This window comes from Phoxinus phoxinus (genome assembly GCF_949152265.1).
Source record: "Phoxinus phoxinus genome assembly, chromosome: 1".
Classification (NCBI taxonomy): domain Eukaryota; kingdom Metazoa; phylum Chordata; class Actinopteri; order Cypriniformes; family Leuciscidae; genus Phoxinus; species Phoxinus phoxinus.
Genome location: NC_136876.1, coordinates 49,877,106 through 49,896,928, shown reverse-complemented (window position 1 = coordinate 49,896,928; position 19,823 = coordinate 49,877,106). Strand labels below are relative to the sequence as shown.

Below are 19,823 nucleotides of genomic sequence, written 5' to 3'. Positions count from 1 at the left end.
CAAGATTGCGGGTATTAACTTCTCCCCCCTCTCCCACATCTATTCTAACAGAGTGGCAAAAAAGGCCCAAGCTATTGCAGCTGACCCCAGTCATCCTTTGTCTGGCCAGTTTAAGCTACTTCCCTCAGGCCGTAGGTATTCCATGCCTAGATGCAGGTCAAATAGATACAGAAACTCTCTCATCCCAACTTCGATCTCGATATTAAACAAATTGCCAGAACTGTTTTAATGTACTTTTTTAATCACGGTTTTGTGTATTTTAGAGATTATGTGTGTTTTATACTATGTGGTTGTGTCGTGTGTTGTGTCTTGTGCTTATCTGCTGGCTGTACAAATAATTGCCCCTCGGGGACAATAAAGTAACCTTGTCCTTGATTGTAGTTTACATACATTCGAAGGGGGAGGGATCTACAGAAAGGTAGCATGTAAATGCAGTACATAAGTCAGCTCGTTTACAGAGATTTCCTGATCTCATCAGCATAACAGTGTCATTCAAATGCATTGCTAATCCAATCAGTCTAACTAGTCAACGACTGGGCCAGGGGCTCCAAGAGCCATTAAAAGACAAAGGGTGGGAGTCTCAGTAATCTGACTCATTTAACTTACAATAGAGAGAACAGGACTGGCAGGAATGTCTTGCTGGAAACTCTGTTTAACAGCTGATATAATCATCCTCAAATGCTAAATTCAGTCTACTAAACTTTATCAGTTTATAATCTATTGTATTGGAACCTACATTTAAACCTTTAAAGGGACAATGTGTAGTTTTTTAGGTATTTTATGATCTAAAATCAATATTTTTATTCATAAATATGTCCTCAATAGTGTACAAATACCTCTGCCAATGATCTGACTTATCCTCGTAAACAAATAATTTATTATCTTTATATACATGGGACAGGCAGGTCCATGGAGGCTTCCATGTAGTTCCGCCATCTTGAAAAACTATAATAGCAGAGAGGGACAAAAAGTTTCTATGCTAACGTGTTTCCACAACGCGTTTTCGTTCAGAGCCAGCGTCACGTGACTGAAACCAGCTGAAGCGGACAAGGAGATCAGTGAGCAAATTTGAAAGGCTGCACGGTACTTTATAATGCAGGATCATAGTTATGCATTGCCGAGCCTGGGTTTCCCGCAGCACTTTGGAACTAAGGTGGCCGCCTAAGCAACACACGCCTTAACTACGTCGTCAAAAAAATGTATATGAGTGATATCCGCCGTGGTACTCTGTACTGTTTAGAGCTTAGATTCTCTGCCCGAGCCCGATATTTCCCGCCGCTATTCCGCTATCCCGGCCCTTGATCTAGAGACGTGCGGCGTGTGACTAGATTTGATGGCTGAGTGCAAACGCGGGCGGTAATGCACTCACTCTGTGTGTGTGTGCTGCGGGAGAATAAAACAATTAAATAGAAATATCTATGAATAAAACGTATAAAAACAAATAAATTGTTATTCATCTGTTGCAGAAAAGCAACAAGAACAACTCAAATAAAATAGAAACGATTTACAGGCCAGACTTTCTATTTGTAACATGTTTGCAGCGTTGAACGATGTAGCCAATCACAGACATACGTGTTGATTTCTTCCTCACCGCTCAAACTGACTTTTTGTTCAGTGCTGAATTCTGCATGCTGGCAAATCCTCTGATTATAACAAACAAAGTGTAGATATTATGAAAGATTCATTTTGCAGTCAGCTTCATTGGTAATAACAGAAATGTATGAGATCACGATGAACTGATGTCAGCTTTTTAGGAATTATTAAGGGAGCGCACTTGGTGCGCATTCAGTCATGGCAAACCATGCACGCAGCCTGCTTGCTTTTATGTTAAATTAACAGTGGTTTGTGAATGTTAATGCTTTAATAACAAATCATTTATAAGGAGCATTTATGCTGACGTGTATGGTGGCGACACGTAGGCTAACTTGAAGGTATTTCATGGAGGTACAGAAAAAATAATATTTTTTCTGACAAACCCCACCCCACCACCTTAACTAACACATTTCCTGCGGGAAACCCTGCGAGCCACAGGAGAAGGAATCCTCGTCGTTAAAAAAGCCCAAAATGAAATGTTAAACTAAGGAAACTTTTGGGGGGTGCGAATGGAAAGAGCTAATGAAGGAGAAAGGGACGCTGATGTTAACCTGCTTTCTTCTCAACAGATCAAGTCAATGTTACGGTCTAAATTACAAGCTTTTTCCATTGCTTGGTTGTGTAATTCATTATATTGGAAGCATAACAGTAGAACATGTTTAGTTAAACTCGATGAAGTGCGTTGGAAGGCATGTTGTCATAGCTTCTTGGTACATAACGGCTACCGTAGTTGTAACACGCATTTTGAAAATGCAGAGCGCTAGAGAGCACTATTCGTTTGAATGCAAAATATAATTTCACCGCTAGATGGGAGTAATTCCTACACACTGTCCCTTTAATAAATTTGTAATACAACAGTGTTCAAATATGTCTGTCAAAATTATTGTAGCTGTTCAAATAGAAAATCATACCTCATCATATATGTCATAAAGACTAACGTTAGCGTAGATGCCATTCTTCTTATGATATAACGAGTATATCAGGTGTTACAACTGCCACAATTGTTGTTTTGTAAAGCACTTTTCAGTCTAGTTTTTTTTTTTTTACCATCCAAGCTTTTCCCTTCATACTATATCACTTCTCACGTTTAAAGCAGTTTTTATTAAAAATCTTAACAAAACATTCGTAAATAGGGTTAGTGTTGTCAAAAGTACAGACTTCGGTACCAAGTCTGAATTTTTAAAACTATGATAATACGATACCAGCATTTCCCTCTAGCATTTTGAGCGCTGTTGAACGAATTCTTAAACACCTCTGGTTGTCCATTGTGTTCACGCGCTCAACGTATATGTCTCTGATTGGCTACACGGGAGCGTTTGAAAGCAGGCGTTTGTCAGCGGATCCCTAATATATCCACTGATAGACGGATTCACTGATAGACGCCTGCTTTCAAACGCTTCCGTGTGTATCTGTGTAAGCGCTCTCTGAAAATAACATGTTTTTGAAGCTTTGATCATTGTAGCCAATCAGACAAATATGTTGAGCGCATTAACATAGTGGCCAATCAGAGGTATTTAAGAATCTGCTCAAACATCGAACAGCACTCAAAATGCTAAAGGGGAAATCCTGGTATCATCACATTTTTTAAATTTCAGTACCGACTTGGTTCCAAATCAGTACTTTTGACTAAAGTAATTAGGGCTGTGCAATTAATTGTATTTTAAACGTGGTCACGGTTTCTGCTTCTCTCAATGAATTATTAACATCAAGTATATCAAAACAAATGATCCAGTGACCATGCAAAAAAAGACTTTGGGCCCTATCTTGCACCCAGCGCAATTGACTTTGTACACCGACGCATGTATCATTCCTATTTTGCACCCACGCACAGCAGACTTTTCCCTCCACAGTTGCGCGTCGATAAATTAGGAAATTAAATTGAGCTCCCGGGGGGGGGGTTCAGCGAAAAGAGGAGGCGTGTTCCGGCGCAAACGTTTACCGGTGCTATTTTGCAGTTTCAGAAAACAATTCCGCCACAGACCAGGAAAAACCTAGTCTAAAGTCAGTGGCGCGTAATTCAGATGCTATTTTAAGGGCGCATGCTTGATCATAGGGGTGGGCGATATGGCAAAAATATTTTATCACGTTTTTTTCAGGAAAATCACGATTCACGATTTTTATCACGATTATTTTTCAAGTTGGTTTTACTATTTTGCAAGTGACTGAGCATTACAGCCAAACTGATGTCCCTATTCTAAAAACAAAGCCTTAGGTCAGTGGTTCCCAAACTTTTTGAAAGCATGGCACCCCTTTGTAGTGTTTTTTTTTTCCACGGCACCCCAACCTAATTAAACTAAAGGAACATATGTACAGACATATATACATTGATATTCAGATGAGCAAACAACAAATGAAGCATAAACAGCAGCATTAATTTATTATGAATGCATCACAACAGACATAATATGAGGCGAAACAACCCCTTCAGATGAATCATTGACACACGTCAACAGACTGATTTTAACCAATTAGGCTACTGTATGTGAGAATCATTGGAACAAAACAGATTTAAAGATACTTAACTCTTTAAATAATAATAAACAACTCCAAATATTTTTTGGAGAACCACAGAAACCGAAAATTCTCGGGACAGCAGCATCTGTCCAAATTTTTATCTTAACCGTTCTATTTCATCAGAAACGATCTGTAAACAGGGCTTTAAGTGTAAAATACCAAACTTGTCCTTTAAAAAGATAAAAATAAACGCACACAAAGTGAGAAACCATAATAGAACTCCATCCACCTGTATGTACAATATAATGCACCAAATAATCCACAAGCACCATGTTTAATGTACAGAATAATGACAGTTTTTTGTCAGTCTTTTATTGGTGATCAATAGTCTCAGGAACCGTGTGCAACAGTCATTGTTCACCCTTATCTCCTCTGAGTGCCTCTGAATCTGCCAGAGAAGTCCATTAATAATCCAGGGAGCAAAAGCAAGTAATCTACAGTAGAGCTTAAATTATCTGTAGATTAGATTAACTTGACGGGCCGATATTTTCCGCCACTATCCTCGGGCCGGGTCGGGATCAAGCACGTCACGTGTCATGCGCAGCGTCTCCTCCACTCGCACGCATCACACCGGGACTGCTGTGCTGTATTGTGTAGCTCAAGTGGAGCTTGAAGATGTAAAGAAGAAAAAAGAAAATCAGGAGAATTTACAGGAGAGAGAGTGTGTTTTACTAAAGTGTGTTTAGTTGCTGTATAATGTCAACTGCCATATGTCCTCACTAATATAATGAATATAACATCTGACTAGTGAGGACAACTTACACATCTATATAGTGAAACAAACGTGTGTGTGTGTGTGTGTGTGTGTGTGTGTGTGTGTGTGTGTGTGTGTGTGTGTGTGTGTGTGTGTGTGTGTGTGTGTGTGTGTGTGTGTGTTTTTTAGTGTGGATCACGGAGGAGAGTTCAGGATTACACCAGGACCACACAAATGTAAGTCCGCAAACACACAGGTTTAGTGTTTGTTGTATTGTTATTAAATTATCCTGAAAAAGTGATCTACTATTAAAGCTTAACATTGTTTTCCTTAGACTCAGTTTGTAAATGCTGCTCGTCCTTGAGTTTGAGCTTCATCCGCCGAACTCAGACTAGTATGGCGTTATTTTCCTGTCAAATGTCGAGAGCGCATTATTGTAGCGCGAAAGTGTAATATAATGCGAGAGCGCAAATCTCTCTGCTCGCGGGCGGAATATAATGCGCGACCGCGAATCTCTCTGCTCGCGCACGGAATATAATGTACCGAGCGCGAATCTCTCTGCTCGCGCGCGGGCAGATAATGACCTAGATTGTTTATCTGCACAATATGTTTTGTAAAAATTGGTACTCCAGACTCTAAAGTTATCTGAAAGGAAATGTTACAGGGCTGGATTTCCCGTAACCTTCTTTAAATTATACCTTAAGCTAAAGCTATATCTAACGTTAATACGTGTTTCCCGAAACGTTCTTATTTAAGTATAACTTCTGTAAGTCATTCGTTGGTAAGGTTGGTCTGGACCACTCTTAGCTATAGGCTAAGGTATCTTAGAAATGTCTGGGAAGAGGGCGATTGGATTATTTTACATATAAATGACCTAGACTGTCAACCACATTGTTCACACTACAGGTGCCATGCCCATTGAAAGTTAGATTTTTGAGCCAAATAGATTTGAAAGCCGATTCCAAAAGGCAAAAATAATATTTTACGTCTGATAATTAACATATTGTCTCGTGCAATCACACCAGTTATTAACCATTAAGTACGTAGCGAGATCAACTGCTAAATTCAAATCTGAACAAATATTTGGGGGGAATCTAAGATAAGACTCTAAAGGTTTATGAAGATACCTTTTCTAGACGTGTTCCCCGAACTATACCTTATTGTTGCTTAAAGGTAAAAATGAAAATTAAACCCAAAATTAAAATGATTAAAGTCATAATTTACTCCCACTCAAGTAGTTTCAAACCAGTATGAATTTCTTTGATCTGTTGAACACAAAGGAATATATTTATACATATACATATAAGAATGTAAGTAACTAACGTAAGTACCCCACCACCACATAGCCTACTACTAGTAGAATAGAAAAAAATAGATGCGTGTATGAAATATGACAAGAGTTGAGCGCCTTTGTCTCTGGTTTAGTGCAAAAGCACATTTGAATTTAGCAGTGAATCTTTGCATTTATTCTTTGCCATAATCCTAATTGAACACTGGGTGTGTTACAGCTTCAGAATTATATTCGTATACATCACAGAGATAAGGTAGCCTATAGCTAAGAGTGTTCCAGACCAACCTTACCAACGAATGACTTACAGAAGTTATACTTAAATAAGAACGTTTCGGGAAACACGTATTAACGTTAGATATAGCTTTAGCTTAAGGTATAATTTAAAGAAGGTTTCGGGAAATCCAGCCCTGTAACATTTCCTTTCAGATAACTTTAGAGTCTGGAGTACCAATTTTTACAAAACATATTGTGCAGATAGACAGTCTAGGTCATTTATATGTAAAATAATCCAATCGCCCTCTTCCCAGACATTTCTAAGATACATTTGACATATTTAACATCAAAACAAATAAAACTCGTCGATTCGGCGGATCCATCTCGGCTCGTCTTGATTGAACTCAAGTAAACTTATTCCATGTGCGGTTCAATATCAACCAATAAGATTCCATGTACGATGTCGCGTTTTCATTGGTCAGTCGTTGAAGCCTATTTCTGATTGGTTGTTGCTGTTTTGACAGCATTTATGCCAAGAGCAAAGCGAAAGAAATCGAAGAGAAGAGTACTTAGGCATGCGCGAACGCACGGGTCACAGTCTAAGCACATACTCGCTTACTTTAAGCGAAGAGGAGAGATTCGCGATGGCACTGAACAGGTTTTAAGTGCAGGCATATTCTCTGAGCGAGCCCAGAGAAAATTCTTACAAGAGCAGCGTGTATCTGAGAGCGCGCGCCCAGTTCCCGCGCGTGAGCAGAGAGATTCGCGTTCGCGCATTATATTCCGCGCGCGAGCAGAGAGATTCGCCCTCGCGCATTATATTAATGTACTTTCGCGCTACAATAATGCGCTCTCGACATTTGACAGGAAAATAACGCCACAGACTAGACCTTCAGACTGTTCTGACTTACTCTGCATTATCTTTGCAAACTGATCATCCGACTTACGGTTTTACTAAAAATGATGATCAAACCTAGGAAAAATCCCACAGACTTAAGACCCTTTCACACCGGACGCGTAACGAAAAAGCGGAACGGAAAACCGAATAGTTCGCGTGCGAATAGTTCACGTCAAAACATTCACATCAGCCGCGAATTTGCAACGTTCAGAGCTTCAACATTTCAAAACTTTCATCGCTGACAGCTGAGAAAACATGAATACTTCATCATCATCATCATCCAGTGAAGACGAAGAAGGTTTTGGGTGCACCCAATCTTAAAGAGCAGAGAGTCTGAAGGGGAGAATGCTAATCTTCTACAGGAGCTAAAACTTTCTCATGGCAGGTTCCGCACACTTTCGGATGTCTGTGGGACAATTTGAGGAGCTTCAGACAGTGGCACCGCATCTGACGAGACAAACCACAAACTTCAGGGAACCGCTCGGTCCGGAGCAGCGTCTGGCAGTCTGCTTAAGTGAGCTGTCCTCTTAAAATCATCAGGGGCCATGTTTACATGCAGTCCACTATATGTGATTGGCTGAAGCCTTTTCTGTCGCCGCAAAAGTAAAAAAAAATCGGCAGTGAAGCGAAAAAAATAAGTTGTTTTTTCGCTGCAGCACATTCGCGTTCGGTGTGTTAGCACTCATTACACAAACATTTACATTTATTTAGCAGACGCTTTTATCCAAAGCGACTTACAAATGAGAAACAATAGAAGCAATTAAACTAGCAGTAGGACAACAGTATGTAAGTGCTATGACCCTTCACAGTACAATCCAACGCAATTTTTTATTTTTTTAAGTAAAATTTATTTATATAGCACCTTTCACAGACAAGAAGTCACAAAGTGCTTTACAATCTTGTTAATAAAAAGGATCAAACATGCATACAATCAATCTACCATAACACAAAAACACAGAGACAATCTTCACAAACATGTAACGACAAATAACCAATGCTGTTAAGTAAAAGCAAGTCCAAAAAGATGCGTCTTCAAGTGTTTTTTTTAAAAGAAATGACAGAACTCATAGTTCTCAGTGTTAAAGGAAGAGAATTACAGAGCCTCGGTGCCACAGAACAAAAAGCACGGTCACCTTTAGTCTTAAGACGTGTTTTAGGGACAAGTAAAAGGTCCAGACTAGAAGACCGTAAGAGCCGACCCGATGAATGTTTATGCAAAAGATCCTGAATATAGAGAGGTGGCTGACCGTGCAAGGCTCTATAAGTGATAACTAAAATTTTAAACTGCACTCTGAATTCCACTGGGAGTCAATGAAGGTCCTTAAGAACTGGTCTTATATGAGACCACTTACTGGCACCAGTCAAAAGCCTTGCAGCTGCATTTTGTACAACTTGTAGTCGCTTCATAGAAGACTTATTTAAACAAGTGTAAAGAACATTGCAATAATCCAAGCGTGACGAAATGAAGGCATGAACAAGCATCTCCATCTCTTTTCTTGAGACCACCGATCTAATCTGAGTAATGTTCCTAAGATGGAAAAAACATGAGCGAACTACAGACTTTATATGAGTGTTAAAACATATGGCTCTATCCAGAACGACACCTAGATTTCTTATCTCACTACAATCTGAAGTGGCTGAAACCCCCAAAACCTGCTTAATCTTAGGTAAAATATTGTCAGGAGCAAAGATCAACATTTCAGTTTTATCCTTAAGTTGCAAAAGATTGTTTGCCATCCATTTGTTAATGGAGACTAAGCAATCCTGTAGAACTGACAGTTTATCTAGACTATCAGGTCTAAACGAAATTAATAACTGAATGTCATCTGCATATAAATGATAAGATATTGTTTTAAAACTATTAATAATCTGTCCAAGAGGAAGCATATACAAGTTAAACAACAAAGGACCCAGCACAGAACCTTGTGGCACACCACAGGACAAAGATACAGAATCCGACATAAAGGATCCAACAGATACCGAAAACGTCCTATCGGACAGATAAGATGAAAACCAATCCAAAGCCGAACCCGAAATACCTACTAAACAGCGTAATCTATTAATCAGGGTGCAGTGATCCACCGTGTCAAACGCTGCGCTGAGATCTAACATAACCAACACGGAACATTCCCCCGCATCTGTGGCCATCAAAATGTCATTTGATACCCTGAGTAAAGCGGTTTCAGTAGAATGATTTTTGCGAAAGCCTGATTGAAATTTGTCATAAATATTATGAGTCTCCAAAATATCATTCAACTGCATTGCCACAACCTTTTCCAGGATTTTAGAAATGAAGGGCAACTTAGAGATAGGCCTATAGTTGTTCAACGATGTAACATCAAGATAACACTTTTTTAAGAGCGGTTGAACAACAGCGTGTTTAAAGCACCTAGGGACCTGGCCCAACTTTAGCGAAAGGTTAACAATTGAGACAAAACATGGACCAATGGATGTAATAGTTTCCATGACCACAGATGCAGGCAAAATATCCGCCGGACTTTGAGAAGGTTTCATCGTACAAACTATCTTTATAAGATCATTAAAGGATATTGACTGAAAAGTGCTTAAAATTGAGGGCCGCTCTGTGATAATTACAGAGGGTATAGCTGATGGTAAAATGCTAGCCCTAACAGCCATAACCTTACCCACAAAATGAGACAAAAAATTATTACAATCATCATTAGAAAAAACAGGTACAGATGATGTAACAGGAGACACAAGACAGGTAATAGTGTCAAACAAAGTCTTAGGATTCCTTTTACAAGATACAATCAGATTTTTAAAATACAGCGCTCTGGCCACCTTGATCATCTCATTTAAATCGGACAGTAACTCTTTAAAATACAGACGATGAACATGGAGCCGCGTCAGGGTGGGAAATTAGCACCCGCCACCCGCCGAGGGCGGGTACTTTTTCAAAGTGGCGGGTCACTTTGCCGTGTATACCAGCCACAGTGGCGGGTGGATTATAATAATGCTGCGTTCGCACCAAAAGCGCGCGTAAACGCGTCTTTACATTGACTTAACATTGAATGTATTAAGTAGTAACCAATAAACACATGCTGCGAGTGATTTCATTGTACGGATTGGACAGCCTTTGTCAAAGAATGCGGTTGCTAAGTAACAATAATACACTTTTGTCGAGTAACTCTTTTGATTGGTTTTCAGCGCTGTGTGTCACGGCGCTGAAGAGACCGTTATACTGTATAACTTATACACATAGCTAAGCTGAGAATAAAAAAAGTGTATATATATAGCTGAGCTGGTGCAGAAGAAAGGGAAATTATTTTTTTTAATCTGGCGACATATCCCTGGTGTTAGGAGGCCCGCAGCGGAGTCAGCAGTTATAAATGAACAACTACAAACTGAGGGCGAAGTAAAGAAAACGAAAAGGTACTTTTCTAACAAGTGGCGCATTGATGACCAAGGGAAACGTTATCCTATCTTCCCGACGACCAGTCTATGCACTGCACTTAGGTTCGTCTGAAATGGGAAAGTGTCGGTTTAATCCGCTGTGGCCACAAATGCCATAATTCAATAATTTAAACCCCAAATCAGAGCTTTTCTGTTAAAAGAACATGTTTTCTACACGGTCTTTTCAATAGTATCTGGCAATGCGCGCGCGCGCTCTCTACACTGCTGAGGCGCGGATGATCTGAAAACACAGACAAGTTCAGCGATCTTTATTTGAGATTTTCTACTTAAATTAAAGTGTCATTCAGTCGGTCTGTGTTCTGTCACGAGCCGCTTGCGCTGTTTGTGCGACTAAATCTGCGATTAAAATGCAGGCTGATATCCAGCAGTGTTTTTAATGTTGATCATATATGAGCAAGAATGCAATGTTTCCCGAATATCCACACGATTTCAAATGTGACATTGATTGTATACAACAGTAAAAAAAAAAGGGTAACATTTAAGTGATGTACTGCATTTAAAACAGTATAGTCCGGCTTATTGCTCTATTTTGCAACGAAATCTGTGGCTTTGAACGAACCGTGAGATTCAATTAATTAATGACTCGATGACCGCCACCTACTGGCTATTTTAATATAATATTTGTATTAATATTAAACGTTTTTTAACATTGCATATTTATTGAACATTGTTTTATTTAAAGCATTATTTATTTTTAAAAGGTATTATAAAGGTTAAAAATTAAATGGAAAAATGTATTAAAGGGGGCGAATATTGTCCCTTAATGGAAAAGGTGTGACTGCAGTCTAAGTGGAAGAGAGGGTACGGCACTCAAAAACATTGGAGAACCACGGAACTTAGGAAAAGGGATATTGCACAAGTGCTAAAGAGTGCAATGTAAATCATTTCTCATAAGCTTAATTGAATGGCCTAGAGAGAATAATTATGACATTTTCTGTCTAAAGACTACATATAAAATAGCTACCTAAAGTAACTGCAGTTTGACTAAAAGTAATGACTAAAAGTTTGCATTCATAAGCATTTTCGTCTGAAGTTGAAGACTAAGACTGAATCAAAAATGGTTGCCAAAATGAACACTGGCCTACACACACCAAGCGCACTACAACGCTGTTGCGTATGTATTAAATATGACTGATCATTTAAATAAAATGTTTTATTTAATTCAACTAGCCTACATAGTAGCCTACATAATTATTTTCCAGGGTTTAAAATTTATACAGATTTGATATTTTCCCCTCATACTTATGTTGGAATGGGTACGAAGTTGGCATTGAATTTCATTTGAAATGGTATTAAAAAGGTCTTAAAAAGCCTTGAATTTAAGCTGGAGGATCCTGGGGGTACCCTTAAATAAATAAAAACGTATTGAAGCAATTTCTTTCTTGCAATTTGAATTCCAGAAAAAGTGGCTGGTAAAAAATATAAGTGGCTGGTAAAATTGGGCATCCACCAGCCACAGTGGCTGGTGGACAAAAAAGTTAATTTCCCACCCTGAGCCGCGTAGATTTCCACAAGCGCTCAGTCTTCCGACACACACGTCTGAGACTGCGAATGGCATCATTTATCCATGGAGAAGCATTAACCACGGGAATATGCCGAATCCTAAATGGAGCCAATTTATCCAGTAACAAAGTGCAGTGATCATTAAATGACTGTACAGAACTGTCAATGTCATTTAAGATAATAACCGAATTGGAATCAAAAGAGGTCGAGAAATTGTTAACAGCAACTTGGGTAATCATGCGAGAACAAGACACCCGCTTGACCGGCAGTGGTTTTTCATTACACGCAAGATTAAATAAAACGCATTTATGATCACTAACATGAACATCCTCTGTACACACATCGTCAATATTTAAACCATGAGAAAACACTAAATCAAGCAAGTGACCTTTATCATGTGTAGAACCAGAGACATGTTGAACAAAATTAAAAGTATCCATTAAATGTAAAAAATTTAAAACAGTATTACATGCAGCATTATCCACATGAATATTAAAATCACCGACAATAATAACTCTATTCAACTTAATGATAGAGGATAGAAAGTCAGTAAAATCACTTATAAAATGACCCAAAATCCCAGGAGGCCGATAAACAAGAATACAATAAAAAGAATTTGATCGACCAACCTTAGACATCTGTAATTCAAAGGACGGGTACGTGTTGGAGTTCATCAACTGACAAATAACATGATTTTTATAAACAACAGCAAGTCCACCCCCGCGGCCCACGAGCCTTGGTGTGCTGATAAATGAACATTCCGCAGGACTAAGTTAGACTAAGTTTAAGTTAGAATAGAGAAGAAAGTGTTAGTATTACTGGTTCAAGTGCTGCCGAAAAAGATACGTCTTCAGCCGTTACAAACAGCTGATCAAAAAATAAAACCATCGCGTGAATTATTTGTGCGTCAAAATCGCGTCCAGTGTGAAAGGGCCTTTACATTGACGGAATGTTTAAATGAGCCAAGACTGTTCAAACTCCAACTGTCAAAATTTAAAATTTGACAGTTAGTGAGGCTCATTAGACTTATTTTATCTATCTATCTATCTATCTATCTATCTATCTATCTATCTATCTATCTATCTATCTATCTATCTATCTATCTATCTGTCTAGCAACCACCCTGGGTACCTTAACAACTGCATAGCAACCACCTTAGAAACCAGCCTGAGTACCCTAGCAACCAAAAAGCAACACACTAGCAACCAACCAGAATACCCTAGCAACCACCAAAGTACCCTAGCAACAGCATAGGAACACCCTAGCAACCACCCAAGTACCCGAGCAACCGCATAGCAACACTTCAGCAATCATCCAGAGTACTCCAGCAACCACATAGCAACACCCTAGCAACCTACCTGAATATTATCAACACCCTAGCGACCACCCAGAGTACTATAGCAACCGCATAGCAACACCTTAGCACCATAACCGAGTACCCCAGCAACACCCTAGCAACCATCCTGAGTACCATAGTAATAACATAGTAACACCCTAGCAACCACCCAGAGTTCACTAGCAACCACATATAAACACGCTAGCAACAAGCCTGAGTACCCTGGCAACCGCATAGCAACACCCTAGAATCTATCTATCTACCAATCTATTGATCGATAGACGGTATTTCCTTCAAAACCTTCACACTTTAAGCTTTTAGAACTAATTCAAAGTTTCTGGTCAGGCTTTCTCAAGCCAACTCCAAACTCTTGCACTTTATTATCTGGTTGTAAATGTTGCTGTTGTAATGTGTGTTCTTGTGTTCAGATGCCGTTGATCTCACACTGGATCCAAACACAGCACACATTATTCTCGTTCTGTCTGAGGAGAACAGAAAAGTGACGCTTGTGTCAGAGAGGCAGTCGTATCCTGATCATCCAGAGAGATTTCAGCATCCTCTTCAGGTTCTGTGTGGAGAGAGTCTGACTGGACGCTGTTACTGGGAGTGTGAATGGAGTGGAGATGTTGGTATCTCAGTGTCGTATAAAGGAATTCAGAGGAAAGGAGGGGGTGACTGTGTGTTTGGACAGAATGAGAAGTCCTGGAGTCTCTGCACTGATCACACACTCTCTGTCCTGCACAATAATATCTCCACTGATGTTTCTGCTGGTCCAGGATCCTGTAAGAGAGCAGGAGTGTTTGTGGACGTGTCGGCCGGCACTCTGTCCTTCTACAGCGTCTCTGACACACACACACTCACACGCTTACACACATTCACACACACATTCACTGAACCCCTCTGTGCTGGATTTAATTTTAATGTTTATAATTATAACTCTCATTCTTCAGTTCATAGTGTTAACTCTTCAGTGTCTCTGTGTCACATTAAACACAAACACACTGACTGACACACATCCACTGAACCCCTCTGTGCTCTTTATTATTCAGACTCTTCAGTGTCACACACACACACACACACTAAACTGACATTTTTCCAGTTGTTTGACTGATTGTGTGTGTTACTGCATTATCACCGTTATTGATATTCATACACTTTATTACACACACACTCTCACACACACACACACACACTTTATTTGTGCACAATGTGTTATTAAATCTGATTATCAGATGATCTGATTAAAACACTGCTGATCTCGAAGGATTATTATAATCAATAATGAGAGATGAATAACACATGATGTGTATAATCATAGAGATAACTGTAGATGAACATGAATCTTCTGTCTCCTCCAGTATTTCACTGTTAATTCACATGTTTTATTACAGTTTAATCATGTTATTGTAGTTTATGGTCAATAATCGCTTGTTCTGTGTCCGTCTGAACATGTTTCTTCAGTTGTTGATCTTTGACTGTTATTTTCATTCATGATAAACGTTTGTCACCCTGAGTTTCACTGTTTTTACACGTTTGCTTCTTAATGTCCAGTTTTGACTGAATCACTTTATGAATCTTCATCAACAGAGAGTTTGGATTGAATCTAATACAGAAGAACTGTTGAACAGGAAAGTTCATGACTCTATTATCTATATAATTATTCATTATTTGTCACTGAGTCAAAGAAAAAAACACTTTATTTCAGTGTGTAATTCTATATTTAAGTGCTGAGTAATATTAAGTACATGTTCCTACTATAGGGTTATGGGTAATTTATAGTTATTACTGCAGTAAATACATGTAACGTGTAACAATGACACTGTAAAATAGTGTTACCAAAAAAACAGTAAAAAACAAAAAACATTAAACATACGTTTTTAGAAATGTTCGCAGTATTCGTGTTTGTTTCATATGGTTTTAAAAAACGTTTATATTATTTTCTATAAGTTTAAAAACTGTAATGTGATTTACGTAATAATAATATAGTACGTCTTTAAACACTCATATATGTGAGACTACTTCTGAATTATGTAAAAAAAAAATGCTATTATAATTTTAAATCAGAATAATAAATAAATAAATGTTCGTTATGTTTATTTTTCCAGGTCAGTTTATTTTAAATTAGATCTGGAGAAACTCAAACTAAACATGACAGAATCATCTGAGCAGAAAAGAGAAACTAAAAGACAATCACAATTGTTCCTCTAGTGGCCGTCAGTCATTATTACATCACTCTTTCTCTCTCTCTCTCTCTCTCTCTCTCTCTCTCTGTCTCTCTCTCTCTCTCTCTTTCTTTCTCTCTTTCTTTCTTTCTCTCTCTCTCTCTCTCTCTCTCTCTCTCTCTATATATATATATATATATGTATATATATATATTTATTTATTTATTAATGATAATAATATATAAATAATAAAGCGGTTAGTTCCAATCCTTGATTCTGATTGATTGGTCAATAGCTGTGTTTTATTCACGATAATGACCGCTTCACCCAACGGCTCTATGTATCACTACACAACAACCCCCCTAGCAACCGCTCTTAGCAACTTAAACACATGTTTGATCTCATCGATATTGTCCATTGAAGCTTTAGTAGAGTATTGTGAGAGATCGAGTAAGCGAGTGTACCTGCATTTACTGTATGTTGACAGTCTTAAAGGACAAGTTCGGTATTTTACACTTAAAGCCCTGTTTACAGATCGTATCTGATGAAATAGAACGGTTAAGATTAAAATTTGGACACATGCGCCTGTCCCGAGAATTTTAGTTTTATTTCGCTTCCCCCCCACCCCCACAATGGTTGTCTATGTGCACTGGCAGATTCCTTCCTAAAACACATTAAAGTTTCGTTTACAAAGACGTGAAACTCACCGAGTGGTCAGGGGTGTTCACTGATACGGTCCCAAAAAAAATAGCTGAAAAATATGCATTCCAACAGGTTTTATCGTAGTTTTTGTCCAACTCCATTGACTTGTATTGAATGTGCTGTGTGAGGTACGGTATTACAACGCATTCTCATCCTAGGGCGTCATATACTGACACTTGTGACAAAACGTCTACATCCAACGCACATGGCACCCTTTAGCGTCAATATGACACGCACAGTTATGGTTGGGTTTAGGTCTGGGGTAGTGTTAGGGTTAGACCGCTAGGAGGCGCCTTCTGGCCCATTTTTATCTGCATCTCATATTGACGCTAAAGGGTGCATGTGCGTTGGATGTAGACGTTTTGTCAAAGCGTCAGTATATGACGCCTTGGGATGAGATCGGGCTGGGTATTACTCCGCCGCTTCTTCTTCTGCTTCTTCTGTGTATTCAATGAAATGCCAGCGGTTTGCTTGCAATTTGCAAAGGTGCATTATCGCCACCAACTGGGCTGGAGTGTCTATTATTCAAGCTCTCAACGGAAGAATCAACGAGTGTGACGCGTTTGCCAAGATAGGTCCACAAAAGCTAAATAAACCTAAAATTCTCGGGACAGGAGCATGTGTCCAAATTTTAATCTTAACCGTTCTATTTCATCAGATACGATCTGTAAACAGGGCTTTAAGTGTAAAATACCGAACTTGTCCTTTAACAAACCTACACAATTCCATCTTCGCACTAAAAACGATGGATTTATAAAAATAAATAAATAAACTTCTGGGTCAAAATGGAGCCGAATGCAATAAGAGGGTTTAGACAGACGTTTCAATAGAGTCTCTGATTTCAACTTTAGTTTAGTTTAAAGAGTTTGGTGAATATAAATGAGGATTCTCCCTCGCATTTATTTAGTTAAAGACAGTAAAACTACTTTTAAGGCATTTCAGAGAAGCTCCATGAAGGAAGATTAATATCTAATCTTGTAAAAGGCTGAAAAACATGTTATTTTAAAGGAGTAGCTCTAGTTCTTTGGTGATGTTAGACTTGATTTGGTCGTTGGTCTTTAAAGAGACAGTGCAGTCAGCATCAGTGTCGCCCGCCCGCACGGCTCTCTGGAAGCGATGGCAGAAGCCGTGGACGATCACACAGGCCTCCTCCGGGTTGAAGGACTGGTCGTCTTCACAGAGGAACTCCACCAGAGCCTCGCTGCTCTTCTGTGAGCTTTCCAGCTCATCCTGAGCCTCCGTCAGCCTCAGCTCACAGCCTGAAGGAAGAAGTGCTGGACTTACATGCTGGACAGGAGCATCAGCATCTGTGAACATGGAGCTTCACGCCTGGTTTGTTGGCTTTGGTGTCGGTCAGTTTGAGAAAAGAAGAAATCCTGAATCCAGCAGCATTCCCAGCGTAACCACCCTGCCAGTTTTAATAGTGATATATTCACTCACATGTTTACTTTTTAATTAATAATTTGTAGGGGTGTAACTACACAAACATGACGGTTCGGTAAGTATCTCGGTATTGAAGTCACGGTTTGGTACATCCTGGAGTATATACTAAACACAAAATTGATTCTTAAAAAAAAAAAAATTAAACTGTTTAAAAAAAAAGAAAAAAGAAGTGTATATGCGCTGTTGTGGCTCAGTTTTGGCCAGCTCCTGTGTCAGCTTCACACACACACGTGTCTTGGTGCTCACGTGAACAGTGTCGGCCGATTAGCGTCTGCGTTATGACGCAGAACCCAGAAGCGCTGCACTGTGGTTACAGCGTAAACAGCATCGGAGACTGACACAGAAGAGGAGAAATCCTTTAATAAAGTTAATGGACTATTTTAACAATGTCTTTTCTACCTTTCAGGGCCTTGAAAGTGGTCGATGTGTTGCGGTCTGTAGGGGATCAGAAAGCTCTCGATTTTCATAAAAAATATCTTCATTTGTGTTCCGAAGATGAACGAAGGTCTTACGGGATTGGAGCGACATGAGGGAGTGTAATTAATGACAGAATTTACATTTTTGGGTCAACTAACCCTTAAATATGACAACAAACAAGGCAGGGAGAAACAGTGCGAATGAAAACAAACAGAGTCTTAATGGTGTGACGCTCCCCCCCCCGGAAGGAGGAGATGGCGAAGGAAACCGGCAGAGGATACAGAAGGAAGTGAGGAGTGCACGGCTGACCGAGAGGAGGCAGAACTGAAGGGTCCGGGGCGGTGCTAAAGCTAGTGAGAGCCAGGGAGGAGCCTTGACCAGGGGCATGATGTGCCCAGGACACAGCCAGAACTGTGATCGTGGTGGTACACGTCCTGACGCCACCTTGGGGATGGCTGGAGGTGATGGCGCTGGAGAAAGAGCCCACTGTGTTGCCGAAGGGTCGAGGTGATAAAGCAAAATAGAAGACCCCGGAGAGCTTGACTGAGCCGTAGCTTCGACCTCCTGCGATGGCGGTGTGTGTCTGGAGGTCAGAGGGCGAGCTGGAGTCACCGAGGGCGGTGGTGGAGCCTGAGGAGGGCTGAGCGGGTCATAGTCGACGGGGTGGAGAGCTGAAGAGCAGCGGACGGCCCACAAGTGACGCAGGAGGAGCCGACTGACAGAGGGAGCTCGGCGAGGGAGTATGTCTGATGGTCCACGCTGGAACCATTGGCTACAGGAACGTAGACGCACGAGTCAGGGTGAAGGGTTGAGGAGGAGCAAAGTCCGCTGAGGTTGTCTGCGGAGTCGTGGCCTCCTCTTGCTCAGGCGCAGACGGTCCCCAGCTGGCCCGAGGTGGATCAGCTCCACTGAGAGGAGGAGTGGATACAGAGGGAATTGTGGGAGACGGTGACGAGTGGCTGGCAGGAGTGGCTGAGGGCTGGAGAGAGAGAGAGAGAAACTGTCCAATGATAAGTTGGGATGTTAACCGATGACCGTTTGACCGATGGTTGACCGTATCAACGTTAACCGATCAAAGTTTTCGGCAGTCGGTTAAAAAAAAGAAGAAAGTGATCTCTAAATTAGTCTATTATAGACAGTGGACTAAACGCTACTACAGTTAGCATCTCATTCCAATATCTTTTTGTGTGAAGTGAACAAATCCCTCACTCAATCTTTCATAACTCGCCCGTTTGTACTTAATAAACCAATAAAAAAATTTGGCGCGAGGTCACAGCGTTTGGGTTTGCGAAAAGTAAAGGCTACAGGCTAACACACTCGAGGGTAGAGCCAGCGCAGACGACAGGAGGAAGCATGCAGAGAAGAGTAGTGTGTGGGACCATTTCACCGTGTGTGTGAGTGAGTGTGTGTGTGTGAGTGAGCGGGAGGCAGAGCGGCGGAGAGATGCGACAGAGTTGTGAAATTGCAGGCGCGGCTCGAAATGGCTGTTATTTCAAATAGCGTAGCATATTTTAAACTAATCGGTTAACCGGTTTCAACCGGCTAATGAGGCTCGGTGGTCGGTCAAGAATTTTTTTAGTTTTCGCCATCCCTAAAAGGACTAAGTCCTCTAAGGTGGTTGG

At 40.2% G+C, this 19,823-nt stretch overlaps 1 protein-coding gene across 3 annotated transcripts in view; it reads left to right on the top strand.

The window, feature by feature from the left end:
- The window catches only part of LOC307003492 (NACHT, LRR and PYD domains-containing protein 3-like), a 123,132-nt gene extending 107,458 nt beyond the window's left edge, over positions 1 to 15,674 (top strand). For all 3 annotated transcript variants that reach the window (XM_079621993.1, XM_079621995.1, XM_079621994.1), the window contains 2 exons: positions 4,991 to 5,037; positions 13,906 to 15,674. In XM_079621993.1, the coding sequence (XP_079478119.1) occupies positions 4,991 to 5,037; positions 13,906 to 14,486 (628 nt within the window). In that variant the 3' untranslated portion in view covers positions 14,487 to 15,674. The remainder of the gene's footprint in view (positions 1 to 4,990; positions 5,038 to 13,905) is intronic.
- Positions 15,675 to 19,823: the final 4,149 nt, after the last annotated feature.